The sequence below is a fragment of the Acipenser ruthenus genome, chromosome 40 (assembly GCF_902713425.1).
Source record: "Acipenser ruthenus chromosome 40, fAciRut3.2 maternal haplotype, whole genome shotgun sequence".
Lineage (NCBI taxonomy): Eukaryota > Metazoa > Chordata > Actinopteri > Acipenseriformes > Acipenseridae > Acipenser > Acipenser ruthenus.
Genome location: NC_081228.1, coordinates 5,352,324 through 5,374,745, shown reverse-complemented (window position 1 = coordinate 5,374,745; position 22,422 = coordinate 5,352,324). Strand labels below are relative to the sequence as shown.

Below are 22,422 nucleotides of genomic sequence, written 5' to 3'. Positions count from 1 at the left end.
AGGTCTTTGATGCTAAAGAGACTTGTCATGATACAGTGCGCTTACAGGGGCATGAAACAAACAAACACCCCATGCAACGCAGCGACCTGCTTTCTAAAAAGGAAGCGCGCACAGAGCTTTAGAAGCGCTTACCGTGGTGAACTTGACTTTAACCTTGCTTTGCCCATGCTTATACGATGCATTCGCCGTGCTTTTCCATGGTTAACCATGTCTTTTTTATCGTGGTTTACCAATGTTCCCAATTATCCCCCATTCTTGACCACGCTTTACTACACTTTGCTCTGCTTTGTGCACCGTTTAACGCAGTAAACCACTATAGGAGAAAGGCTAAACTATGGCAAACAGGTACCACAGAATTAATAATGAAATTAAGTATGCCACTAAATTACTGCATACTCAACTGATGCATGTTATTAATTGATGTCGTTTTGGGGTCATAATTCTAGTGCCTTCACCCTGTTAAAGGTTACCTATTACTGAGAAATTGAGTATTTATATTTTCACCTGGAGCAAGGACGTTCCAGTATTTAAAGTATACCATTAGAAATGCAAATGCAGGGGTGCAGATGGGGTTCATTGAGCACTGACAAATAAAAGGCAAGGACTATGAGTTCTGGAGTGAAAGGAGCTGTATCCAAAGAAAGCAATAATAAGTCTTTAATTGCCTCAATGAAGTGGCTAACCAGGCTTGAAGTTCAACAAACTATAGCCTTTTAAAAACTGCTGCCAAAAATTACTGCAAATTGTATTTCTTTGTTCAGGAGGCAGAGAGAGAGAGAGAAAGAGAGAGAGAGAGAGAGAGAGAGAGAGAGAGAGAGAGAGAGAGAGAGAGAGAGAGAGAGAGAGAGAGAGAGAGAGAGAGAGAGAGAGAGAGAGAGAGATGGATGTTTGTGTTAAAAATATACTGATGACTGATGAGTGCCATATTGATTAGCTTTGTCCAGACAGTTCTGAATTTGATCAAGTTTATATTTATGTTTCCTTGTTTCATTTTTTTTTTTTGGAAGGGGTAATTCGTTTTTGGTTTTATCATACATTTTTTGTATGCACATATGAAATCAAACCACTGTAACTGAAAATCTTGGAAAATTGTCAAAGTAGCCAAATTATTTATCGTCTAATTTAATTGATTACTTTAACATGCAATTCATTTAAAATAGTAAGAGAAAAGGAACACGTAACCACAAAATGCAGGAGACTTTTTAGAAGTTGTTTAAGATGCCTAATTAAAGCACAAAGTGATCGAACACTTTCACACATGAGTGACTATTGTTTCTGCTTACTGACTGGAAATTGAAATCCTCACACCCAGAGGTTTCCATGCAAGTGGGGATATAAGGATCTAAACGACCAATCTTGAGGTGCTCTAATACATTTTCACACGACTGTACATTCAATGAGCTTTGAAACCATGTGATTTAAAAACATGATGATGGCACTTTATATAGGTAGCGAGAACGGTATTATTAAATTACTATGAGACAGATGCCACCACACTAATGAGAATAAATAGAGTGAACGTTTGGAAACCCTTGTAAAAAGTTACCATTGGGCTTTGCTTGGCTGCTGATATGAGCAGAAGCCAGGTGCCACAAAGAGCCCTGTTTTAAAGTATATGCAAGGGCAAAGGCAAAAGATCATGAAATTTGTGCAATACCCCGAATTGTCCTCAAGATGTCCTCTACACACAATTTGTAAATGTACAAGTAGTATATTGGCTTTAAGGTAACATAGTGCTGAATGTTACAAAAATAGATTATTTTTGTAAAGGCTTACATCAGTGGTTCTCAAAATGGGAGGTCCACAAAGGCTGCCCCATAAAACCCTTGAAACTATTTTCTTTACAGCATTTTTAGGAAATGTACGAAAGTAGTCTTTCCCTAGTGCGAGACAGGTCTTGTGATAGATACAGGCCATGCACATTTCTCTTCAGTGGAATGCTGTTTGCCTTTCTTGTGTGCAATTTGTCTTTTAATCCGTTTTAGTGGGAGATTCTCTCTCTGTTCAGAATGACCACCTCCCTTAAAGAAAAAAAAAAGTTTTAAAATCTCTCGCCAGCAATTCTGAAAAGCTTTCTAGTCTGGCCATTTTTTATAACGATGGATCATTTATTACATCTGAGTTCATTAAAATGCCATTTGCATTAACAAGGGGGTCGGTCTTGACAGATGAGCCTGCTCAAGGAAACAGAAACTCACATCTTGAGAAAGCACAGCAGGCGAGATCTCAGTCCTCTTCTATTTAATCAGAAAAGGGACCAAAGAAAACTAAGAAATAAATGTAGAATCATTAACACAAGCGCATGAGGGTAACCAAAACCAGGTCTGTGTGACATTATTATTTTTTACAACTGAAGTCACGATGCATCTGTGCGTCCATTTGTACTTACATTTTTTGGCTATATCTTGATAACCTTTCTGAGATTCTTAGAATCAAGTTTATGGGGACCTAATTATCCATCATTATTTTATTATTATTATTTATTTCTTAGCAGACGCCCTTATCCAGGGCGACTTACAATTGTTACAAGATATCACATTATACATTATTTCACATTATACAGATATCACATTATTTTTACATACAATTACCCATTTATACAGTTGGGTTTTTACTGGAGCAATCTAGGTAAAGTACCTTGCTCAAGGGTACAACAGCAGTGTCCCCCACTGGGGATTTAACCCACAACCCTCCGGTCAAGAGTCAAGAGCCCTAACCACTACTCCACACTGCTGCCCTATCTCCTTTGCAGCTAGGTAATCTAGTGAAGGCTATTGTATATATTGATTGAATAAATCTATATGTTTTTTCATTGCAAATGGTTTTATTTTAAATGAAATAAAAATGTATAAACAGGCTTTATTTCTGCAGATAAAAAACAGAACAGGGTGCAATCTGGTTCTGTTTTATCATGCTCCTAAATTCAAAATCTTTACATTGTAATATACAGTACCTATACACTTTTCAAAAAAGAAATGACCTTCATTCTGACCATTGATTATGTGTAGTCCTTGATCTATAATAGCTACGCAACATTAATGAATGGATTTGTCAGGTTAACAATTCCATTGTTTTACACTATTTTCAAGTAAAATCCTAATTTGAAAAATTCCATATAGGAGGCGGAGATCAAGCTTTATAAAGTATAACTCTAAAGTCAGAACCCTGATTAATAAATAGAACCTCTCTTTGCCTCTCCTCCCTTCACCACTGTTTTTAGTATGTGCTCTCCGTGCAGCCACACAGCATCCCTGACACACACACACACACATGGACGGGATCAGAGAGAGAGAGGGGGAAAGAGAGAGAAGCACAGAGCCCTGATAATGTGGTAGGAGATTCATAGAGCAAGGAGGATGCACACCATCAACAGTCCAGGCAGGATAACGCAAACTGGGGTTCAGTCTTCACCATGACCTGCAGGGTGTCCGGAGGCAACTGGAAACTCAAGGTAAGTCCTAGCAGCTTGTTACTGAATTTGAGTTGAGGGAACTGCAATAGATTGTTTTAGTGTACTGAGATATCTTCACTGCAGTCTATGACAAATAACAAATTCCATGATTTAAAAACCCTGTGTTTAACATCTAAGGGATGTTGCTGACAATACTTTTCCGATACAATTTTCCAGGGTGCAGTTTGCAGGAAAAGAACAGTAAGAAACTGAAGCTCCCTAAATTAACCTTCAGAGTTGTTTGTAATTTTTGTTTTCCGTCAAGAAATCTGTGCAGATTTCACACTAGAAGATTAAAAAAAAAAAAGTCCATCACTGTCGTTCTGAAAAATTAATGCAAAAAGAATTCACTTTGAATCCAAAACTCTAAAACGTATCCGATAAGGATAACAAACTCACACGGATACTGCAAATAGAATGCACTGTGAGTGCAAGAGTTGGAATTGTATTTGGTGAAGGAGGATTCTTTAACAAAGAAATTGAATCTTTTTGTACCATTAGTGTTTATTTAATTGAGATCACACATTTAAACTTGTGAGGTAATAATATACAAGTTTATTCATCCATACAAAACACTTAATGCATACAGTTTAGTAAACTGCTAATACAGTACTTATAAATACTTAAAATCCTATTTTACAATAGGAGCAGCTAATTAAGTTTGGATGATCGATGTCTTCCATATAGTTATTCAAAATGCTGACTGAAGGGAGATTGGAAAATAGCTCCACAAGGTCGATACACAGAATTCAAAAGGCCTGTTTACATTTTCATCATTGACATTTTCAAAGGGACGGTGTCCAGCAGCACAAAGCAGAGGGAGGCTGTTGAGTGAGTGTAAGAGCCTCTTCTGCTCCTGCACCACAGAGCAAAGGGGTGTTTCAAGGGAATATCAGAGACCCCCTCTGCTCCACAAGCACAAAGCAGAGTTATATGAACCAGGGAGAAAAGCGGGTCTTACCTAAATGAAACAAAGACAAGCTTAAAACACACTACACAAAAAAACCTTCCACTACACAATAATTATGAGAGGAGTGAAAACGGTACTAGTGCTAATCAGTGCTTGGAAAATGTCTTTTTAACCGCAGTTAAAGTTGCTGTCAAGTGCCATTAGGTTTCCATTAAAGAGGTTTTTGACATTGGTGTTCATGAAGCACAGAGCCTCAAGGTGTGCTCCTAGTCCTATTGCCGTCTTTAATAAATAACTTTGCTTTTCACCCAGTGGAGCTGTAAAAATCCATCCAGTTCAGCCATTGGTCATCTCTGCCTCAGGGGGCCTTCCAAGTACCTGCATTATTGAGCTGCAGGTTTTAACTCTGGCTATTCGCTCAGGCGAAAGGAACGAGGGCTAAAAGGGTTCCCAGGCTTAGACCTTAACAGGGAGGCTGCAATCAGAGAGGGTCCTTTAAAAGTGTCCCTTTTAAAAGGAATCTCCCTGCCTCTCATTAGCTCTATCGGCACCACTCCCCTTGCCCTTGTCTTTATTTTTTTAATATATTCTCTGAAACAGGCATCAGTAAAGCCAGCAGCACTCTTTACTCAAGCACAGTCAAGCTGGATTCCCTTTATTAGCATTTACTGCAGCGTACCATGGTAAAAGCATAGTGAAGTGTAATAAAGTAAAGTGAAATTATAGATAAGCATGTTCACGGACAAAATTCTGTATTTATTTGTTCTCGTTTTATTAACTGTGTTAATAATTGGTTTAACATTGCTTATCAGTGGCACCAATATCAGCTACTCAGCCACAGCACCAGAATTAGAATTAGGATGGTGTCGCTCAAGAAGAACTGTCCAGTTTTTAATGCCACGTTTGTTTTTGAACGAGAAGTGTTGTAAGTGCATCCTTCACGCTATCAAAGTATTACAATGCAGGACATGTCAAACATCTCATGTATCGCACAGCAGAAAGATAAACACTGCATTTTTAGCACAGCAAGATCGTCATATTTTATCTTATATATCAAGCAACAGCAGAGGACTCAAAAAGAGATTTTGGCAGCTCACTAGATTTTTGCAACTTGGCTTTAATAACACTAATGAAGTTTTAGCTGAAATAGCTTATGGGTCTTACAATACAATACAATACAATACAATACAATACAATACAATACAATACAATACAATACAATACATACAAAGGCTGCTCTATAAAGTTCAAGTTTATATATATATATATATATATATATATATATATATATATATATATATATATATATATATATATATATATATATATTAAAAATGTTTGCATGATAAATATAAGTCCACAATTGCATCAGAAAAGAGTTAGGGTAAAGGTTAGGGTTATGGTTATATCATGCAAAAAGATGTACATATTAAGTACATTGTAACTATGCATAATAACATTGTAATTAGGTGCAAGTATACACAAATTTTCTAAGTAACTACTATGTAAATACACAGTAATTAGAGGTAGTTAATGTAAAGTGCCTAAATATAAAACTGCAGCCCCCACCAATGTTCAGAAGCAGGCTCTACAGAATTGCTTTGCCCTGCTCAGTACAATCAACACTCTGCCTTACCTTGGGACTTGAACTCCCTCAGCCAGATGTTGCCTGATGGTAGCGTCTGCTCCACTGGGTCTTATTGTTCATTTAGCTTGGATTTAATTTGCAGTTTTGGGAGCTGGAAATAAAATGCTTTGGCTGCAAGACAGTCAATAAACAGATGCAAAACAAATTTCCAATGAAAAAGAGATGATGCTAAGGAATACAACTGTAGGAAAATTGGGAACTGCTGAAGCGAACTGCCTGAATGTCAAAGAAAATAAATAAATTAGCTCTTTTTCAGGGCAAATGGAAAGATTTTTTATTTAATCATCTTTCAAGGTTGATTACCTCGTATTAGCATTCATTATTCCAAGTACCTCTTTCCACTGTCATCTCTTTTCTATGTTATCCCACAACACTACAAGTTGGATAGATGCATTTGGTTTCCTCTCCCCATTCACTTGCAGTGTTGTAGGTAAAAGCACCCCACTTGAAGTATTTTCAAAGCGTTTTCCCCAGTCTTTAATGAACTGTTTTACAAAGTCAGAACCAAACAATTAAATAACATAATCCAAGTTCTCTTCAGCCCTTTCAAAGTGTTTTTCTCATTGTGTGATGATTTTCTGTCCTTTCAAAGACTAGGGAGTTGAATAAAGAATGCAGGAAACGCTTTGAAAATATGGCGCTTAGTTTCCTGTGCGCAGTCCAGAATGTGTGGTTGAGGCATTGCCGAAGCTGTTTGTAACTAATTAATGCTGGTCTTCCCAGGTTTCAGGCTCCAGCTGAAGCTGCACCCAGCCCTCTGGGCAGGATGGCAGGAGATTCGTGGGTTCATATGAACCAGGACATGGAGATAGGGGTTACGCCCAGAGAGGTGAACCATTCACTCCTTCCTCAAGGGGAAAGTTGGGTCATGTCAGTTCTTGATTGGGAGCATCAGCTGTTCTTTATAGAACAAAACAATTGGCCTAAAAGCTAATAAGCTAATCATTTAGGGCAGTGCCCATTGATGACAATCTTCTAAAGTTCTTGCTGTAGAAAGTGATTGATTGTAGCTTGCATAGTCTGCTGAGAGTTCCTGAAAAGGTCTGCTTTGTGGATGCAAAAGATGTAGTATAATGATACTATATTTTGGAGAGCAGCTGAAGGTTTGTTATTCCAACCTTGGTGTCCATGTGCAGGACCTCCATAAAAATAAGATATTGCATCTCAGTAGATCAAACCTTTAGACATTTATTATAATCTCCAAGCAAATCACAGATTATTAGACAGACAAGCTTAGTGCAGGTGTATATCAAGGGGCAGCAAGATAGCCCTGTCTAGGTTTTGTTCTAACCAAACCAGGACAGAGATTGGCTTTGAAGTTTTCTGTTTCCACTCAACAGATGAAGAAGATCCCCAAGCAGGCCCGTGAAGATCTAGCCCACATCTCCACCGACAGAACCCGAATGTTAGCCGAACCGCCCAAAAAGCCACGGCAGCGCTACGTCCAGAAGGACGGCAAGTGCAACGTGCACCACGGCAACGTCCACGAGACCTACCGCTACCTGAGCGACCTCTTCACGACCCTGGTGGACCTCAAGTGGAGCTTCAGCCTGCTCATTTTCACCCTGGTCTACTGCATCACCTGGCTCTTCTTTGGGCTCATCTGGTGGCTTATCGCGTACATCCGAGGTGACCTAGAGCACCTGGAGGAGAGTGACTGGACACCGTGCGTGGAGAACCTCAACAGCTTTGTGTCTGCTTTCCTCTTCTCCATAGAGACGGAGACTACCATTGGATATGGCTACAGGGTCATCACCGAGCACTGCCCGGAGGGGATCATTCTCCTGTTGGTCCAGGCCATCCTGGGCTCCATCGTCAACGCCCTGATGGTGGGCTGCATGTTTGTGAAGATCTCACAGCCCAAGAAGAGGGCAGAGACCCTCATGTTCTCCCACAAGGCGGTCATCTCTCTCCGCGACGACAAGCTCTGCCTGATGTTCAGGGTGGGGGACCTGCGTAGCTCTCACATCGTGGAGGCTTCCATCCGGGCCAAGCTGATCAGGTCCAAGCAGACCAAGGAAGGGGAGTTCATCCCACTGAACCAGACAGACATCAACGTGGGCTTCGACACGGGCGACGACAGGCTCTTCCTGGTGTCTCCTCTCATCATCTCCCACGAGATCAACGAGAAGAGCCCATTCTGGGAGCTGTCCCGGGCCCAGATGGAGAAGGAGGAGTTTGAGATCGTCGTCATCCTGGAAGGCATGGTGGAGGCCACAGGTAAAGTTCTGAAAGCTGATAAATCGTTCAGTAAATCTTCCCTTGAATGCAAAAGCTATTGCTTGAAGCCTGCGAAGGATACTGGAAGCTAATCCTCAAAAACATTAGCAACCATCAGCTATGACCTCAGTATAGTGCAGCCTTGTATAAAACACAGTTTATTCTAAAGTTTGTAAAAGGGTGCGCAAAATATTAACAATGACGATTACTTTTTCTTCACCAATGCGGTGAAGAACATTTTAACGTAACTGTTAAGCTGATATTGCATTTGTAATTAGTGCTGCAGACCACTAGTGAACAGGTCTTTAAAACCCACCAAGTTAAGAAGTTATCAATTAGGGGTCGTCAGGTTAACCCACTGATCTCAAGCCTGTGATAAAGTAATTTGGGGCTGGCTGTATTGGGTATTGACTTGGAAATGCGTGTATTTATTAAAGAGAGGCTTTGAGATTAAGAATACATTTCCAGTCTAAACTCCACCAAGCTTAATTGCTTTTTCACAGGTTTTTTTTTTTTAATTCATCTCCAGTGCGGTCGTTATGGTTGCTTTGCTGCAATTCAAGAACACAGTTCTGGGTCCATTGAGGGATTTAAAACTCCTAAAATATGGGGAAGGTTTATTTCCTTAATAGAGACCTGTCAAATCTCCGTCATTTGGAGCGAGATACGCTAATTTTAGCAACCTTTTTGGCATCCATTTTAATGGAGTATCCCCACAGCTCACTGAGAAAGACTGGCCAACGTGTTTTCTGTAGAATTCTTTTAGTAATACTAAATATGCAGGTACTGCTATTGAGTGTTTCTGGATAAACAAACATTAAACAAATTGACATGCTAATGTGTTATTTAATCTCTTTATGTGTTGCTCAAGTTCAAGGTCAGTAGAGTCCCACGCTCTGTTTATTAACCCTGTTGTCACAGACGTGTGTACAGAAGAAGGTTTTCTCAATACAACGATAGTACAGCACACAGCATTAATATCACGATCATGCATAAAGCTTTTCAACCAATTCATTTGCTTGTATTTCTCTACTAGAGAATGACAGGACTCCAAACCATGCTTGAACCACAGTGCTTCCTTAATTCCCTTTTCAAAAGGAACACTTTGTAAACCCACAAAGGAACTTATAGATTATCCATATCAAATTCTTCTGTGCTTTCATGCAATGTTAAAAGCACGTACCGTTTGTTCCATTTTTGAGTATCTTTTGAATAGAGCCCTTTGGGACTATAAGAAATAACCATAATGTACAGCAATTTAATTTGAGAATTTCAAATGCCTACTGTATGCGACTGCAGCAAAGGAGCGATTACTTCCATGTTTCCAGGCAGTCTCTTCTTTCTCTGGGGAAATACCGACTCAAAGGGACTGTCTGTCCTGCGTAATTCTGTTTCAGCTTGCGTTGTCACACTCTCATCTACAGAGGCACTGATTTCATAAAGCTTGCGCTGCGCTTCAGAATACTCATGCTACCCCAAGCTTTCAGAACTGACCCCTGCTTCTTACGAGGGAAATAGAATCGCGCTGTGAAATTGCATTACACTACGGTTGACTAGTGTAAACATGAAACACTTCACTTCTTTCTGCAGTCCTCAGCTGTTATGTTATTCATTATTGAGGAAATCTGTACAGGAGGGATGCACTGCAATTCAAGGTACCCTGAAATCATAGAGAATTAGCCGGGATCTTGGGGGACAGATACTATTGTTAACTATAACTGAGAATCAAATTGCTGTACTTACCAGTACATATAATCACATATAAGGGTGCTGTACTGTACAAGTTTATATCTACTCCACAAGACTAGACACTCTGACCTTGTGTCGGGGAAAATTAGCCTGATCCTACACAGCTCCCCATACTATATATTTTATATATCGTTAAGATCATTTTGATGTCACGTCATTGTCATCTGATGCAAGCCATCCGAACGAAAGGCATTTCAGATGTCTTTATCCCATTAATATCATGGTCTGCTATATATTATACTGCAATAGTGCTCCAAAAACTAGTTGGGGTATTTGCTACTGTTGCAGCAGTACTGCAGCGAATATAGTGCATATTTTTTTTTTATTTTTTGGAAGGTGAGGGTCTCTCTTGCTCTTTGGAAAGGTTAGTTTGATTTGACAGTTACGAAGCTATCCACAAGGGACTGAGGCAGCAGCTGATCTGTGTTCATTAATTTAGAACAATTGCTTGAGCCGAGGGAGCGAAGCATGGGCTCGGAAATCAGGCTTAAATAACTATTGAGTCAAATCAGGGTTACAGATGATCCTTGGAAGGTACTTTGACGGGAGAACAAGAATGTTGGTCCACACTTGGGATCCATAGCTATTGGGAGAAGAAATGTATCCAATGCTGAGCAATGTTTCTAAAAGGGTAGAGGGTGACAGCATGGGGCTGTACAGAAAGAAGCACTGAATGTAATCCTCATTAAGATGCAGAGTGGAAGTGCTAGAGATGATAAAAGCTGACTGCAGTATACCAGGGATATTTCATAGAGAAGTTTTATTATATATTTTTTTCATAGACAGTGACAACACTAAATGCATAAGGTACAGTGCCAAATGTTTTTTTTTTTTCCTCTCTCAGTGCCTACTAATTTCACGCCTTGCAGACAGACCATATTTGGTTATTCCACAGTTTTTATGCATTAAAAAGTCTTTAGTAAACCACGGTTATTTTCGCCAGCAAGACTAGTTCTTAATAACCCTTTATAGAATGACATTTTTCATTGCTGAGTGAGTGATTCCCCTGTGTGTCGTTTAGATGTCAATCATTGCTGTGAAAGCAGATATGGAGACTGCAGGTGTTTTGATAACACTTTAAAATAATGTCTGAATAATTCTGTCTGAATACCACAGGTATCGACTTCCTCTGAGGTCTGAAGTATTTCATTTTGAATTCAGACCTGTTTATTCATCATGATTTAAAAGCATTGAAGTTCCCCTTCTCCCTCCATCCGTTACTAATGAATTCACAGTTCATTCTTCACTAATTCATATCCTCTTACTCAACCCCCAGGGGGTTGTGAGAAGTGTTAATTCATGCATGAATGCACGCCTTATACATGTCACATAGTCAAGCCGGAATGAGCCAGAACACCGTGCTGGTACTATATTCTATAGGCAGCAGTGGTATAATCGAGAATTCGCATTACAGGCTAGCTGAGTTACATCTCACATCTCCTGCACAACTGTCTGATTCAGTGAGTCAGCAGTCCTCTTGATAGAATGAAAAGAACATTAGGAACTTCTATTGCAAACTACTTCTTTAAGAAGGCTAAAAATGCTGACGAAGACGACAGCAACAGCGCATCGACTATGACTGTAGACACAAACACAAATAAAGCTCTTCCATGTGGAATCCTCTCAGCTATGCCAAAACTTAGACTTAGTCTTAGACACCGTTGTTCTGCAACTGACACACACAGCCACGTAAATTAAAGCAGTCTGACAAGATGGAGAAAGACACTTTGTGGAAATATTTGTAGAAATTAGATGCATGCCTGACCTATTTATATATGTTACTAGATGTTCAGTTTACAAATAGAATGGGAATTGATGTAATAATTATTTTGGTACCTTCAGATTCAGGACTACCCCACTGCCCCTGACGCCCTCCTATTTTTTCCCTCTCCTCCACAGGGATGACATGCCAAGCTCGCAGTTCCTATCTGCACACCGAGGTGCTGTGGGGGTATCGCTTCACCCCGGTGCTCTCTCTGGAGAAGGGATTCTACGAGGTCGACTACAACAACTTCCATGACATCTATGAGACGCACACGCCCTCCTATAGTGCCAGGGAGCTGGCGGGCACTGCCACCCGGGGCCAGTTCCTGTCAAAGCTTTCCCCCACGGCCCCACCACCCTGTCCACTAGACCCCCCCATGGTGCTCAGAGAAAAGGAAGAGGATGAAGAGAGGGAGGCCGGAGAGAGTAACGGATCAGCCGCCACAGCGGGGGTCGCCACGGAAACAACAGAGGCTGAAAATATATTCTTTTAAAACAGGCCTCTCCTCTTGTCGCATCATAATACAAATGTACTGCTTCACAAAATATAGTTTGCCATATATTTTAAATAGAATTAAGAAATGTATTTCATTTTAGTTGCCTCCAACCCTAGGCTTACAGGGTGATCGTACAGGGTGGTCTTTTTCCAATACTAAGCATTTGTTTATGGCTTTGTTCCTCCGAAGTCAAGTATCTTGTCAGAGCAGCATGAAACTAACTCACAGGGAATGCTGCATTCAAATAAAACCAAAACATCTAAATAAAATGTTGCTTGAAAGCAATTTCTGGTTACCCTAAAAAATATATATACTGTACTCAAGGCAGTTACAGGAACTCAGAAGGATAAAAACGAATGAAGTGTGTTTTTATTTGAGCTGACAAACATGTACATGTGTTTAAAAGTTTATAACCAATTTGTACAGTGTGCGACTATCAAATGGCCAAGATGTTAGTGCACTAGTGGGGACTGAATGACTCATCTGTGGTGCCTGAGAATTCAGGCCGTCTGTCTCTGTGATTAAGTGGATGGAACTTACTGATCCATGGTAGGGTCAGAATGACTCCAGTTTTTGTTTAATTTATTATTCATGCCAACAGCCTGAAAAGTTTACATCAAACTGGCTACTCTTTTGTTCTGTGCTTTGTAATGTAACATACATATTACAGGCTGTTTCTCACGCCTTGAAATGATCATTTATCATACTTACTGCTGTTTATAATTCTGTGGGAAGCTAGGCAAGAGCTGCCTGGATACGATAGATGTATATTGTACTGTATTTTAATCCCTCATGGGTAAGTCAACAGAGACTCACCAAGCAAAAGCACTATTGCTTGCAGTGCAGGTTAAATCATGCAGGCTTGCTTCAATCCTGTTCACTGCAGAGAACTCAGTGCTGTGGATCTGAGAGCCAGAGAATACAGTACTGTAGAGAAAGTGCTGTGGATCTGAGAGCCAGCGAATATAGTATTGTAGAGAAAGTGCTGTGGATCTGAGAGCCAGAGAATATAATACTGTAGAGAAAGTGCTGTGGATCTGAGAGCCAGAGAATACAGTACTGTAGAGAAAGTGCTGTGGATCTGAGAGCCAGCGAATATAGTATTGTAGAGAAAGTGCTGTGGATCTGAGAGCCAGCGAATATAGTATTGTAGAGAAAGTGCTGTGGATCTGAGAGCCAGAGAATACAGTACTGTAGAGAAAGTGCTGTGGATCTGAGAGCCAGAGAATACAGTACTGTAGAGAAAGTGCTGTGGATCTGAGAGCCAGCGAATATAGTATTGTAGAGAAAGTGCTGTGGATCTGAGAGCCAGAGAATATAATACTGTAGAGAAAGTGCTGTGGATCTGAGAGCCAGCGAATATAGTATTGTAGAGAAAGTGCTGTGGATCTGAGAGCCAGAGAATACAGTACTGTAGAGAAAGTGCTGTGGATCTGAGAGCCAGCGAATACAGTACTGTAGAGTGTCAGGACTGGGGATCTGAGAGCCAACAAAATTCAATATGTATGCAGAAGTCAGGACTGGAAATGTAAAAGGCAGTAAATCGAATATGCAGCACTGCAGTGAAATCAGTAAAGTCCATTTAAACAGAGCTAACCTGGAAACAAGAGGCATTGATTCATGTCTGATTTATTTGAGTTGAGGCAACCATTTGAAGCATTTCAGTTTTGTTCCCTTTTTCCTTTTGTCTCCAGACACATTTTCGCAATGACACACACTGCCCATTTTTTTTTTTCTCTAGTTACATTGCTTCCACAAAGCGCCAGCGATAGATGTAACAGACCACACAGAGATGTTCTGTTTTAAAGATTTATATAATGCACTGCAAAGCATCCAGGGTATTTCCTTCATACTAGAAGCTGTACAACACAACATGCTCTTCTGTCTGTCAGTACAGCCACTCTGTCCTGCATGATCTGTACTGCACTAAAAATTAGAAATAAAAATGGTAATTTAAAATGTGTCTCTGTGCGTGTGTGTGAGATTCATTTGATTTGAACGCACTGGGGTTCTGAGAACCAGCGAATTCAATATGGTACAAAATGACTTTTAGGTGGTTTTAATGGGGGGATGAATAAAACATGCATGCAAAATGAATTAATATAAAAATGCATTTAACCTTTAGAAATATAATGAGAATACTTGAGAAAAGAACATTGGGGTATTACATTGGGGAAGCCATTTGATCATCAATTATAAATTCAAACACTAAAAGCATCTCCTATTTTTTTCTGCTCTGATAAACCCCCCTTTGGTTTCTTAAATAGAACCCTACACCCTTCTGAACTCTGATCAAAGCCCCCGTGTTCCATTATTCAGGAGACACAATGAAATCCCTTTTCAGAATCCAGCCTTGCAATCATTACCACAGGTTACACTCGGCACTGTTTTATTCATGTTTGTTTTAGACTTTCAGTTCTTCTATTTTTACAAACTGGCTTTTTATATTAGTTTTTCAAACTTTTACAACAAAAATAAAACATAAAATCTTGTATTTTTTGATTTTATTTAATGGCTTAATTGTTAATTTGTGTGTGTGTGTGTGTGTATTTTTTTAAATTTCTGTTTTGTTACATTTTGTATTAGACTGTTTTTATTATTATTATTTGTTTATTTAGCAGACGCCTTTATCCAAGGCGACTTACAGAGACTAGGGTGTGTGAACAATGCATCAGCTGCAGAGTCACTTACAATTACGTCTCACCCGAAAGACGGAGCATAAGGAGGTTAAGTGACTTGCTCAGGGTCACACAATGAGTCAGTGGCTGAGGTGGGATTTGAACCGAGGACCTCCTGGTTACAAGACCTTCTCTTTAACCACTGGACCACACTGCCTCCTATTTTAATGTAGTGGTTTGAGAGTGTGTGTGTGTGTGTGTGTGTGTGTGTGTGTGTGTGTGTGTGTGTGTGTGTGTGTGTGTGTGTGTGTGTGTGTGTGTGTGTGTGTGTGTGTGTGTGTGTGTGTGTGTGTGTGTGTGTGTGTGTGTGTGTGTGTGTTCTGGAAAGTTCTGGAATGAAGTATTTACTGTGGAGCTAGTGGGAGAAGCATAGCCCAGGATCTTGACTTTGAGCTTGGAAGAGTCAACTTCTTTGTGGGACTCCTGATATGTGTGTGAGGTCAAGAGCAAGCAGTGTCCCGACAAACAGTGACAGGGGGAAAGGAAAAAGTGAACTCAGTGGGGCTGTGTACCATATAAACCCAGGGACATTTTAAAAGAGCGCTCTGTGGGAAAGACATCAGTGCAAGTGAGGTATTGTGACAGTAGTCTATATATTTGTATTTATTTATTTATTTATTTTTAATCTAGAGTGACCAATTCTTATTTATTTCCCCCCCAATTTGAAATGTCCAATTATGTTTCTTCTCCTCACCACAGCAAGTCCCAACATAGCACAGACGTTCTGAGGGCGGGTGAGCATCCTGTGAACTCACAAGCCTAAAGCCAGAATCGCTTTTACACCGAGCAATCCAGAGCAGAGGTGGGCGGGCTACCAATCCTGGAAGAGAGAGATCTGCCCTGCCTCTTATCCACTCTGAATGTGCTCGCTGTCTGCCCAGCAGGGTTTGCTGTTGCACGATGAGGAGAAGCAATCCCTGCCGGTTTCTCATCCCTCACCCCGGGAGCGTCAGAGCCAATGTGACGCCCCCCTCGGAGTCCCCAGCAAAGTTCGGCCTCTTTGCACAGCTTGGACGCAAACTAGTGCCGTCCAAGCTGTGTGACTCATCCTGCGCTCCCCGTGGCAGCGCTTTGACTGAATGAGCCATTCTGAAACCCCATAGAGCCTAGGCTATATTTTTTCACATTAAAGATCAACAAATCATTTAATAACACAAACACATTTCAAACATTTTCCTTTTAAATGCCTGGGCGTTAAACCACACTTTAATGGTTCCAAAAGGTATATCTTTTTTTATTATTTATTAAGTTCAAAGTCTGTCAATTCTCAAAAGTCAGAGAGATCTGTAGGCCAGTAATCAAAAGGTTTATAGGTTTTTTTTTTTGTTTGTTTGTTGTTTTTTTTAAGCAGCTCAAAGCACCTTGGTTTTTAATCCCTTAATCGCCGAGACCAGCTGGAAACGAATTCCCAGCTTCCCAGTAATAAAAAAGGACTTTATTAATTTAAACCAGATTGTTGTTTTTTTTTTTTTTTGTTACTTTCTGCTAATAAACATGTCCTAGTGGTTAATGTTGTTATGTAACCAGGCAACCTCGGCCTATACCCCCAATCAGCCTTATTAGTTTCTGTGGTAACCTGTGGTCTCAGCTGTTGGTCTAGTTATGCCTCAATGGCTTATGAAAGAGCAGGATAGTTTCTTGAAGGTGTGATAAAAATAAGCCTTATCCATGCAATTATTAATTATTCACACAATCAATTAATCACAGAAACTCGGTTAATCCTGAAGACGGAGATGAATTCCACATACAGGGAATGATAAACTATTCCAAAAAGATAGACTAGATAGGAGAGGAGGTGTAGCTCTAGATGTTAGGGATGGCCTAAAAGTAAAAAGCATTGACTTATCTCTACAAACCTACAAACTACAAACCACAGCGAGTCAATCTGGGTAGAGCTGTTAGGTTAAAGCACAAAAGTGTTTTTCTATTTGGGTATGTTACAGAATAGAAATGATAGCAAATTATTATATGAAGCAATAAGAAATGCATCTAGTTGCAAGAATACTGTAATCATTCATTGGTGATTTCAATCTCCCCAATATAAACTGGGATCATTTAGTAGGATGTGGTAACGTAGAAACTTAACTGGTTATTGCTTCCTGGCCCGGTGTGTCAAAAACACAACAAGGGACAGAGCAATTTTAGATCTGTTGTTCACAAACAACTGTGAAATATAAAAGCAGTAGAGCCACAGGCATCAAGTGATCACAACATGGTTACAGGCTGCACAAACTAAAGTGTATCATTTCAGAAAGGCTCCCTTTGAAGGGATTGAGGCAGGATCTGAGAGAAACAGACTGGGCAGGGAATTGGAGGATGTGACGGTTGAAGTTCAATGGAACAGATTTAAAATTATAATGCAAGACATGCAGGACAAGTGTGACAAGGCAGGAGCCCTGCACATGGAGAGGGGTTTTTGTGTGTAAATATTGTGTAAATGTATTGTAATTAATGAAGTACCTGACGCTCCTGGGAGAGCCTGCCTGCTGTTTGTGATTCCCAGGTGTGGAATCCTAATCAGCAGATAAGTGTGTTCCAGCAGGGCTTCAGGTATAAAAGGGTCCCGTTTATTCGCCTCAGGGTGGCAGCAACGCCATAAGCCGACGGACTGAAGATCACCCACGCTACCTGGACATAGAGACCAAAATATCTTGCTGAAATCCTCTGATCGCCGTGAAGGAGAACCGGGAGCCCAAATCACAGACGGCCAGATGTGTAAATAAAACCTTCAACCTCCGTCTCGATCCCACTGCTGCCCCCATATCTGCATGCAATCGCTGTTGAGAGACAGGCAGGAGCTCGAGACAGAGGTTGAAGCTGATATGCCCTACAGTCACACCAAGTTTAACAAGCAGTACATTAAAATGAGCAGGGATACAGGGGAGCACATGCAAATGGATACAGAACTGATTAAAAAACAAAAAGCAGAGGAATTGTGAGAGGTGTAAAATCAGATTGGGGGAGGTATACTTAGTGGGGTACCACAAGGGACTCTACTTGGACCTTTACAGATTGCAAGCGCATGCTTCACGATTGCTTCAGTCACATGGCCTGAGATTAGTCAACTACCAGTTTCTGAGGTCGACTGTTACTTTTCTCTTCGACTGGTGTATGCGGGGCTATCCCTACTGCACACAGATGTCACATCCCCTGGGAACAGTAAGAGACAAACTACACTCAATGTATTCATTTATAGTTCAGTTGAAGTTGAGATTACTCCCTTCTTCTACAGTTCAGCAGCAGCACAGCATAAGAAACCTGCCTAAAAGCTGACCTCAGAAAGCTGTGAAAATGCATTTCTCTTCCAGCAGCCAGGAGACATCTCCTCCCCCTCAGGTGTCTAATCTTTTAATGAATGTCTATCCCTGCTCACCACTGATCTCCTCAAGCTTTTAAAACTCCAGCGGGACACACCCCACATATTAGACTGCAGGGGGCTGGGATCAAGCACATCAATCTCACCGAATCTGAAACACACAAGGGGAAGCACATGGAGCGACAAGAACAGCAAGCTCAGTTTATGCAGCAGCGTTGCATCAGAGACACATCAAAATGTGGGGAATAGTAATAGGGGTAATACAATGATCACAGATCCAAAATATTACGTTAATAAATGACATTTATTAAATCTGGAATGGAACGCAGTTAACCTCTGGTTTAGGCTAGCTTTGTGATCTGGGTCTCAGACAGAATGAATGAAAAGTTCTGATCGTAACACTATGAAGGAGAGGACGCTGATTGAAACAAAAATTAGGAGCTAATTAAGGACTGCAGTCAAGGCTTTGAAAATAAAACCTGCAGTGTCTGTCCGCTTGACTTAGTTTCAACCTTAGAATTCGGATAGAGCGTTGAAGTTATGGGAAGAATTGGGAATTCAGGTGGGAAACAGTTAACATTCTGGGAGAACTGTAGTGATACTAAAACGTAACCGTCCTTACTGACCTCAATTCTCTATGCTCTGCTGTTCTGACCACTTCCAGAGAGAGAAAAGCAGACCAGTTGGAAATGAAGCGTCAGAGGCTCCCACAGAGACATTTCATATTGATTTTCAATAGAATGTCCGAGTGGCAGCCTGTATACTGAGAGGAGAAGCTTCTTGCCCACAACATGATTGTGAGTGACGGCTCCCCGTCCCTGAGCAGGTTTTACAGCACGTATAGTATTGAGTCATGACAGGGAAGACTCAGGTAATGTTAGAAGGAGAAGGGGGCTGACAGAATTGTATTGACAATGAATACGGAAGATTTCATGATGCTAAATTTCCATTTATTTTTATTGCTATTAAGTGTGCCTTTGGAGAGAGCCTAGAAGATGTTTCATTACGTGAAAGGCACTATATAAGTCTAAGTGGTATTGCGTCGTGTAACGGGCAGTGTTGTGTGGTACCCTGCTGTTACGGACTCAGTGCCCTGTAAGTGAGATGAGATGAGGTTTCAAGCTCTAAATCCACGAATGCAGAGGCTCTTTTGTTTGGCGATAGAGGCACAGATTTTTGGGGAGTGCCATCTAGGATATTGACATGATATGAAGATCTTGTCAGTTTGTTGGGAGTTACTCATCCCAAGGCACTGTTTGAAGATCTCAAACCCAGGTGTGCTTGGGGAAATTCCAATATAGGTTAAAAACGAATCTGTGTTGGCTAAAAAAAAGGAAGGAAAGCGATGCAGAAAATCATTTTTAGCGCATCCCATTTATATAACAGCATTCAGTTTATCTTCTTGTACGATGTACCCTGTTTAAATGAGATTACAAAATAAATACACTGCACTTCATCAGCAATACTGACAGCAGGCAATGTTTCAGTGGCCTTGTTCTGAACGGGGAGACAGGGACGGATTTGATTAAACTGAAACAGAAACTATTTAAGAGGCAAGCAGCTTTATTTCTCTGGGGAAAAGTTATTTATCTGTCTAATACTACAACTTCCCATCTGGCTCAAGATAGAGAGAGAGAGCTGCTGAAATGTACAGGTCCAATTTATCACAAAAATTGGATCAGCGCTTAGGATAACATACTGAAATAAGGAGATTTGGTCGTGTAGCTTTTAAAAGCCAATTTTTGTGTTTGTATTTCCCCACAGCCAATTGGGGTTCTGCGATGTTGATCATTTACAAGGGCATTTAGCACTCTTATTTTCATTCGAAGGGCACTCCAGCAGCCTCCTTGAAGCAATTGTCTCTTTCTCCAACGACAAGCTGTTGCTGTCTGTCTCTCCAGCTCAGAGTAAATCTGCCAACTTTACCAATGAGAACTTTCCCTTGCTTTTGATGTTCAATTACAATGGTGTTATTTATTTATATAAATATATTTATTTGGTTTAAACCCTTTTTATAACATTATTTCTAATCACAAACTTCCTGCAGAAACGTCTTTGACTGAAACGTATTTAGCTGTCTGACCCATTGTGAGGAAATTCATGGAGACTCAACAAGCTTACCTTTCTCTTAATCCATAGATGTAGCCTTTTTATTCAGTGCCACCTCCTGGAAAGGTTGTTGTTTTTTTTATATTGGTGGCAGCCGTGGGATACAGCGCTTTCCAAAGTTCATTACATCATGTACAATATAATATAAGATGTGTGATTCTCTGGCTCCATGCACTGTAAATAATGTGGAGAGAATTAAAGGCATGAAGTTTATTCCTTTGCAATATTTGTTGGAAGAAGCAATTCTCTAGCAATTCTAAATGTGTTGATTAATACAGCTGTTTATCCATGTCTGGATTTCTCTTTTATTAGCGGATTAGCACAAAGGTTCTGTTCTATTCTCTCTCTCTCTCTCTCTCTCTCTCTCATAGTCTTCTTGTGTTAGATCACAGTTGCGGTGGTTTGATTGTAACTATATATATATATATATATATATATATATATATATATATATATGTATGTATATGTATGTATATTGTTTGCTGTATTGTCTGAAAATCCCAGAAATGGGTTCAATTGAAAAACAGCACTGAGAAAACCTTCATTAAATTATTCAATATAGATAAGGTAAATTGCTTTTCTTTCAAGTCCTAGTGCTTCGATGCAGAAATACCCGAGGGACCTGAGTAAGACTAAATGTTGTTTTTGTATTTTTTTTTTGCAAAGTCTGCTACAAAAATATCTTCTAAACTCTTAAAGCTGCAGTGACTTACAATCATGTCCTGTTCGACAATAAAATATAACACTGTAGCGTGGACTTTATTTACTACATACAGTATATTGTCTTCTACTGATGTGCTCTGCTTTATCAGGTTACAGGTTAATTTTCTTTACGTTCTCTGAGAGTATTGTAATTTCAATCCCCATTTCTTACATCCCCTTAGTAGATGCAGGACAGGCTACACTACTTTTGTTCTACGTGGTAGTTTCTTCCTGATGTGTTTCTTCCATCCACAAGGGATAGCAGATTGTTGCAGGGGGGACAGGTTAATGGTTACACACTGGTGTTCCGGATGTACCTGGAGGTTAAACTTTACCTCCGAGAGCTCTATTGAGGCTATAGGGGTGCTTTAAACACGTGAGGCAGAAAAAGATGCAGGCTTTACCAGTTTTAGGGTGACGGCATTAAGATCTGCCACTGTTTACTGTGTATCACTAAAATAAGAGCCGAAAAACACATCCTTCTCATGGAACTGCAGTGAAAGCAGATTCCCTGGCTTGCTGCTTATCTCTCTGTATTCACCGCTCTCTCCCACAGCCTCCTATCTGGTCACTGTTAAATGGTGATCTCTTTGGAGGGCTGAGACTATTACAGCCAGCCCCTAATCAGTACATTCTAATACAAGTGTAGGAATGTTAATGGGGTGGAGCTGACACCTCTGCCTGCCTAACACCACCATGCAACGAGAGGGCTTAAAACAAGGCTTGGCAAGAGTGCACTGGCTCAAAGTTTTCTATACACTGTCTACCAGTACCAAAAACATTACACTGCAAGTGACAGTCTATGCCTTTTTTCAACCACTAGCTAAGGGTTAATAATTGACCATTTACACCTTTCAGGTTTTGCCAATGTTAAACAAGGGCAACTTTTAGTTTTAAACTACACACACGCATACACTCACACACGCAGACCAGAGAGAGAAAGCACAATGAACAGCAGCCATGGTTCACAGCACATGCTGACAGAATCATTCATCACGTTCGCTTGGACAGACTTTGTGAGGTCTGTAAAATTAAATGCATTAAACTGGAGAGCAGTTGTGAAAGCAGACTGACAGAGTTCTCTCTCGTTCATTCAGCAGGTGGGTGAAGTGCCTCTCGTGTATTTGATAAGGTGAAGCTCTAGAGTCTCTGCTTTTTAATTAGATGCACCTGTAGGGGAGAATGATGTGCTAACACAGGATGAGTCCAAATGGCGTTTTCTGATGCTTAGGTTTTTCCTATTGTCCTTTGTAAGCCCAACACTACTGAATTAATAGTTTTCCTTATGTGTCGACATGATCCCCCATTAGGTTTAATGCATTTTTTCCAACACTTCTGAGTTTTCTGCTGGAAAGCAGGCTGTATAATTGGATGCCAA

General features: G+C 40.4%; 1 protein-coding gene across 2 annotated transcripts; it reads left to right on the top strand.

Moving 5' to 3' along the window:
* The first annotated feature begins 3,226 nt into the window (after positions 1-3,226).
* Positions 3,227-14,195, top strand: LOC117397313 (G protein-activated inward rectifier potassium channel 4-like). Of its 2 annotated transcripts, XM_033996079.3 has the most exons (4): positions 3,227-3,451; positions 6,733-6,838; positions 7,350-8,229; positions 11,878-14,195. In XM_033996079.3, exons 2-4 carry the CDS (start codon positions 6,776-6,778, stop codon positions 12,234-12,236), a joined length of 1,302 nt encoding a protein of 433 aa, XP_033851970.3. In that variant the 5' UTR covers positions 3,227-3,451; positions 6,733-6,775; the 3' UTR covers positions 12,237-14,195. The 2 variants fall into 2 exon arrangements, with proteins under 2 accessions (XP_033851970.3, XP_058866261.1); XM_059010278.1 differs by lacking the exon at positions 6,733-6,838.
* Positions 14,196-22,422: the final 8,227 nt, after the last annotated feature.

What these genes read in the sequence shown, in the direction of transcription:
- LOC117397313 (XM_033996079.3), top strand. Translation starts at nt 6,776, where the DNA reads ATGGCAGGAGATTCGTGGGTTCATATGAACCAGGACATGGAGATAGGG. An exon ending in TAGGGGTTACGCCCAGAGAG is followed by an intron (nt 6,839 to 7,349) that starts GTGAACCATTCA and finishes TCCACTCAACAG; the next exon opens with ATGAAGAAGATCCCCAAGCA. An exon ending in AGGCATGGTGGAGGCCACAG is followed by an intron (nt 8,230 to 11,877) that starts GTAAAGTTCTGA and finishes TCTCCTCCACAG; the next exon opens with GGATGACATGCCAAGCTCGC.